This window comes from Antrostomus carolinensis, unplaced genomic scaffold, assembly GCF_000700745.2.
Source record: "Antrostomus carolinensis isolate BGI_N321 unplaced genomic scaffold, ASM70074v2 scaffold19268, whole genome shotgun sequence".
NCBI lineage: Eukaryota > Metazoa > Chordata > Aves > Caprimulgiformes > Caprimulgidae > Antrostomus > Antrostomus carolinensis.
Window position 1 is genome coordinate 1 of NW_010333894.1, and position 6,634 is coordinate 6,634.

Consider the following 6,634-nt stretch of genomic DNA (forward strand, 5'->3'; position numbering starts at 1 on the left):
CCAGGGCTGGGAGCTGCCCCCCCCCCGAGCAGGGCAGAAGGAGGAAGATCTACAGTGTGAAAGCAGATGAGAATGTATTTATATTTATATCGCTTTTTCAGGTTTACCAGCCAGGCAAGCAAGCTTTTCCTTTTAAAGGTTCCTCTGACAGCATTTCTCTTAAATATTTATTTTCTTAAAGCCTGTGTCCAAACACCCCACCATGCATCGGGTTTGGGAGTAGGACTGGGTGCTTGGGTGGGAGACCCTTTGGGTCAAGAACCATTGCTGTTTATGTTTGCAAAGAGAGCTGCTTATTCCTCCTAGGATGGTGGAGTTCATTAAAAAATAGCACTAACATATGGGTTCCCTGGTTGAAAAAGCCTGTCTCTGAGGAGTTGCTGTGTGCAAGGGATAAAACTCGTTCAGTATCCGCGTGTGACAGCGAAACGGGCACAGTAGGCTGTTGTTGCTATTTTGTCGGTTGTATTGTGGCGATAGGAAGGGGAATAATGGATTGTTATTTGGTTTTTAAGGCCTCATGTGTTCTCAAAACAACGTGGGAGCGTAATGCTTTATTTCCTAGCTGAGGATATGGGTTAGTGTTGAGTTTGTCAAGGAGCTGCGTTGGGTTTTTAATGTCTGTGACTTGCAGGGGTTGTCTTCAAAAGTGTTTGCTCAGAGTTGAATACAAATGTAGATAGGGAGAACTGGGATGTATCGGCTTTTTATCATAGCAGGATGCTTCTGCTCTTTGGAAAGGGGGAAATCACTGTATTTGACAGCATTTCTGTAGGGATAAGTGTTTTAAGTGCTTCCAGGGGAGATTCTACAAGCAGGGGAAGCTTGCTGACTCTGCTGGAATTCAGCACGGGAGAGCTTCACAGGAGAAAGCTTTGGCACATGGGAGCCAGAGGAAGCTAGATAACCTTTGAGACCATTTAGCACACCAGTTGCAGTGTCAAGGCAACTACAGTAATCATAAAAGCTGGGGGGGGGGGGAAGGGAGGAAAGGCATTTAATATCCTGCAGATGTGCTGGCTCTTGCTTGTTACATGAATCAGGGTATTACATAAATGAAAGAGTTAGTAAAGCAATATATTTTTTTTTTATAGAGCCAAGTGCATGCCCGGTGCTTTACAGATGAGAAAAGGTCCCTGCCTTGGAGAGCTTACGATCACTAATGAGATATTATTGATCAAACCTGCTTTGGGGCAGCTTTGCTAGCCCATGGGGCTGCTCAGGTGGTAAGATCTGGGACAAATATTTGCATGGAACGTGAGGAATGTGGGTAGAACAGGGCCAGGAGCTAATTAACCTGGCAATGTAGCGCAGCGTGTTCTCATTGCGCGCTTGGGGTTAGGTTTTTAATTTGGTGTTTTGCTTCTTGGTGTTTCTAAGGCTGTGGCTAGACATTTGACACTAATGTTAATATAACATTTGACATTAACTGCTTGAGTTGGATGCTTAGGCAGCTGCTGACCAAACAAATAGGGGTTATTTTTCAGCCAGATAATTTTCCTGATCTGATTCACCATGTGACCACATAAACAAATGTACAAGAGCAGAACAGGGAGTTATCTTGGGAGGAGAGGAGCAATTGCTGAAGCTGGTAGTCCTGTTGAATAATACGGGTTTTTTTTTTCTGAAGCTCTATCCTAACATTGCAGAAAAAAAAAAAAAGATATTAAAAGTGCAGTCACTTGAGTTCTGACTTCTTGAAGCCCACAGTTTAGGGGGAGAGCTGTCTGCTAGCTCTATAAAAGCAAATCAGATTTCAAGCTTGGTTGCCTGACGAGAGAATCTTATTTCTTGAGATATACATACAGAGACTCATTTATGGCTGATTTGTCCTGTGGGAGCAGCCAGGACAAGTTACAGCAGAGCAAATCAAAGTTTAGGTAGCATGTTACCCAGAGCTCGTCAGCTTGTTCTCCAATGAGCAGAACAGATCTGTGAGGTGTGTGCAGAGACCTGTATAAATAATTATACAATTCTTGCAGTACAGCAATGGATTTAGTGGAGCTGGGTGGTGTTCTGGGTGAAGCAGCACACTGGATTCACCAGCTGGTTACTGGTGTCGTGTGGTATTTAAAGCAAAAGGGGAACAGGACCCTAATTTCCATTTTCAGCTGTGAGTTGGGTGTGTGGATTGTGCATCCTTTGTGTTTACACGATGCTCCTCAGTCTGTGCTTTCGTTGCTAAACTCTGTCTCTCCAGAAGGAGCTTCCCTTGTCCCAGTTGGATTCAGGTTAGAGTTTTCCCAGGTCAGAAACAAGAAGCAAAGCAAACCTCACAGATGCTCTCTTCCCCCCAGCACTGGGTGGTTTTTTGAGGCTAAATATCTCCCCAACAATGAGATTCTCACATTGGCAGCTATTAGCTTGTCCAACAATTTCTTTGCATCTTTTCTTCAGCCCATCTGCTGCCCTTGGTATCACGAGGCTCTGCCTTTGTGGCTGACAGGGAGGGAGTGGGAGAGGAACACAAATTTGTTCTCTTTTTTTTTTTTGGCATCTTAACGTTGATCACTCCTAGGTGTGTTCTTACAAAGCTTCCCCCGTTGAAATTTCACGGTGCGATATAATTTGCTGTCAAATGTCGTTTTGTCTCTGTTGACAATGCAGTTCTGGTTGGGGTATTTAGTGCTGTGGCATTTCTGCAGATGAATGACCTGCAGGCAAACTTTCAGAGGAACACAGGAGCTTTTGTTGCCTGCGGAGCATGCTGCTATCACGTTACTGTTACTCAATAATCGGTTGGCCTGGACGTGAGGTTGCGAAAATTTAAACAAATTGTAAACTGTTGAACTTTGCCCCTCACATACGGTTTATTTCTCTGCCCTGTTCTTATTGCTGACAGGGGATTTAATGAAAACAAATCTAGGTTAAAATAAGCGACTAAAATTCTAGTACGGCAGAGCTTTAGCTCGGCTACTGTGTGTGATGATCAGCTTTGTGTTGCTGGCTCTTGTGCTTGGTGAGCAATCGCTTTATGGGATGGATTCATTTGGGATAGATGAATAAAATTGAGTTTCATTGATTTCTGAGAAGCTTTGTTCATTTACATAAGCTGCAAATCTCAGCCCGTTCTTCTCTTGTCAGGAAATTTCACGTCTTCTTTCAGTCCCTGGGAAGATATTGAACAGGCAGATCCCTCTGTACGTGCTGGTGTTGAGCTGCGCGGCTGGAGTGTGTTTTCTGTTAACGTCCTGAATCTTTCCACAGGGATTTTTTTTCATCAGAGGCCATGGAGCTTTCGGCCAATGAACTCAGCATTTATGACAAGTTATCAGAGACAATTGATCTAGTGAGGCAGACTGGCCACCAGTGTGGGATGTCAGAAAAAGCCATTGAGAAATTCATCAAGCAGCTCTTGGAAAGAAACGAACCCCGAAGGGGACCTCCACGGTACCCCATCTTAGTGGCTCTCTACAAGGTAAGATGTCTCTTGTGCATGCACAGACTGTTTGAAGTTCTCCTTTCACACCTGAGCCTCTTATTTCCCAAAGCATTTTCTTGATGAATTTTTCTGAGTTCTTTATTTAAAAAGCTCTGAAGTGTAGCTTCCTTCCTTTGTCCCATGAGCTGGTTTGAAAACAGAAGACACCTGACTGAGATTTGAAATTTCTCATGTGTGTTGCAAGTTTAATGTGTCAACACCTTCCTCTCCTTAAATTATGAAAGAATGATGCTTCTGGCTTGATTCTTCAGGCAAAGAGTCCCAGCGTCAGCACTCTCAGTGGAAATATAAGGAAGGAAGGAGATTCTTAAAGTTGAGGGTTGAATAATTAAGAGATTCAGGTTCTGTTCCTGACCCTGTCACAAGCTTCTGCCTGTCTTTATTCTCCCTCTAGTCTGTAAAATTAACCTGGTTCCATGATGTTTGAGTCTATAAAAATATTTTGAGACCCTTAACTAAAAGACACTGTAAAAAGTTTTGCAAAGTGGGTGGAAGGATGCTGTTGTTAGGTAGGTCAGAGGTGTTTGCTACAAGGATGAAAAACTTCCCACTGGCTTAATATTCAGTAATATTTTAGTGTTGTCTTTAGAATCATTGTGGTGATTTTGTATTTGGGGGGGAGGGGAAATCAGGCTGTCTTCCACCAGTCCTATAAAAAGCTGTAAAATGAGACAGGAAAACAGATAACTAGAAGTTTGAACTTTCGGTTTCTGTTCTTGTTTTTGCTGTTGATTCACTTTGGCCAGGGAGAGAAATGCATCATCTTATTTCTTTAAGGCTTATTTAGGATTCTGGTACGGAGGAGGGAGCTGATGCCAACTCTGCCAAAGTATTTTGAGGCTTGAAGGATGTTTGCAGAAAGCCTTAAACCTTGTGTAAGAGGCATGGCAGAAGTGCAAGCTTCTATTTGATGAGGTGGCAGGAATCAGAACTATCTGTAGATGATCCTCATTGCTCTGGTGCTGGATTCTTTGCAGTGCTAAGACATATGAACAGAGTTGTATAGCTTGGGTTTGGAAGCTGCTTTATTTCACCCTTGGACAGCCCTAACACGTACGCAGAGTTGTCACTCAGTTTTATCAAACAGCATTGCAGCTGAACCAGAAGCCACAGCAAAAATTTGAGTGTTTCATCTTACAGCGCGCAGCCAAACCCTTTGATACCAGCCAGAAGGTGTGTCCTGTTCTGAAGACACACCAGATCACTGCAGTGTAATTAATTACGTGCCTGTTTTCTCTCGCAGGCCTTGCTCACGCTGGGGTTGGTCTTGCTGACTGTTTACTTCGTGATCCAGCCCTACAGCCCGTTGCCACCTGAAGCTCCACTCTCCAGAGCCCAGGCCTGGGGCTCCCTCATCGGTCACATCCGGCTGCTCTCTCTGCCTATTGCCAAGAAGTACATGCTTGAGAGTAAGGAAATCTCTGCTGTAACATAAGCCCAGCAAGAAATACCAAGTTAAATACCAGCTGTGCAAATCAGAGAATCCCAGACTGGTTTGGGTTGGGAGGGGCCTTAAAGCTCATCCAGTCCCAACCCCCCTGCCATCAGCAGGGACACCTTCCACTAGACCAGGTTGCTCAAAGCCTCATCCAACCTGGCCTTCAACACTTCCAGGGAGGAGCAGCCACAGCTTCTCTGGCCAGCCTGGGCCAGTGTCTCACCACCCTCACACCAAAGAATTTCTTTCTAATATCTAATCTAAACCTAAAATCTAATCTAAATCATTTGAGTGTCTCCCTGGGCACCAAATAACAAATGTGTTGATGATGTGCCACCATGGTTTTCTCTTTTTCTTACTGTACTTAAAAATAGCACCCTGAATTCTATCTAGAGCACTTTCCCTTCCATTTATTGGGGCTGAAGCATATTTTATCTTTAACTTCATAATTTTATTCTTGCACATTCTCTTTCCTTGCTTTTAACACCTCAAGTTTTTTCTTCTGCAAGAGTTCCCCTTCCTCTAAAAATCTCTGCAGTTCTGGGAATCACACCAAGATAGCTATGCTGGGTAAATGTCACCTTTTCTTATTTTTTTCTGAATAAGCAGGCAAAACCAGTTTGTCAACCAAATCATATCTGTGTGCAAAGTGTAGAAACCTCAACATGTGATCTAAGTTTAAGGAAAAGTAGTTTTTGCCAAGTGGCATATTGGGAAAGGACTGTGGGCTGGAGAGCTACGGTGTTTCTAGCAGTTAATGTAACATTAAGGGTGATATATGGTGGGGGGGAGGGGGGGGGGAAGCTAGATAAGTGGCTCCCTATGAGCTGATCCCATCATGGGAGAAGAACATAATAGATTTTTTCCTAAACTGACACAATAGAAATGGAAAAGATTGAGTTTTTTTCATTCCTAGTTAATTGTTTCCACTGACTTAGACTGGCAAATGGGTGTAAGCCTGGGCTCAGCCTCTTTGATAAAATACACAGCCTGTCAGTAACGATAACGCGGAGAATTATTTTGAGCAGGGATGTGGCACAATGTTGATCATCTCTCAGCTCACTGTAAAAACAAACTCCTGTATCCATGCCCTCGATGGGTTTATATTTAGCTTGGGCAGCTCATTGTGTTGGAGTTGTCTGTTCTGGCTCTGACCTTCCTGCTGCTGCTAAAAAGGGCTCCCTGAAATGCCAACGCCGTTCTGCCTTTTCTCTGTGTGTCTCCCTCTCTTCCGCTGACACGTGGGATTTCTGTTGATTCAAGTTTGTATGGGTGGGATGGGGTATCCCCCATTGTTCATCTCCTTCCATAAACACTGGGATCTCTCACAGGGCGGGGAAAAACAAAGGGGAGGAGATGGCCCTGATAGCCACTTGACCTTAGTCGCCTGCTTATCTACCACATTTCAGCACTGACGTGAGTGAACAGCCCTTTGCTTCTGTATGGAGAAGGAAACCAATGGGAATTTTTATACTTGTGTTTGTTCAGTGAAATTTTATTCAGAAAGTTGACAGGTTTTTCCTTCTAGATGCTCCAGGGCCCCCTTGGATGGGGAGATCCCAGGGAGGATCCTTGTGACAGCAAAAGATTTATAGGACAAGAGCTGCCTGAAATCATGAGAGTCTTGCTGTGAAGATAAGTAAGAGCAGGAGCAAGACTGGGCTAAATGGGGAACCAGCAAACGAGGAGAAGACAGGGAGACATCCAAAGGAACAGGACAAAAGGGATGGGGAGGAAGGATGTGAGGTGGTTGT

At 44.1% G+C, this 6,634-nt stretch overlaps 1 protein-coding gene across 1 annotated transcript; it reads left to right on the forward strand.

The window, feature by feature from the left end:
- Positions 1-3,213: 3,213 nt before the first annotated feature.
- Positions 3,214-4,851, forward strand: LOC104529671 (bombesin receptor-activated protein C6orf89 homolog; the record flags this gene model as incomplete). The annotated part of the gene is made up of 2 exons (XM_010174036.1): positions 3,214-3,418; positions 4,686-4,851. Coding segments are annotated over exons 1-2 (355 nt in total), but the record flags the coding sequence as incomplete, so codon positions are not given.
- Between the last annotated feature and the right edge of the window lie 1,783 nt (positions 4,852-6,634).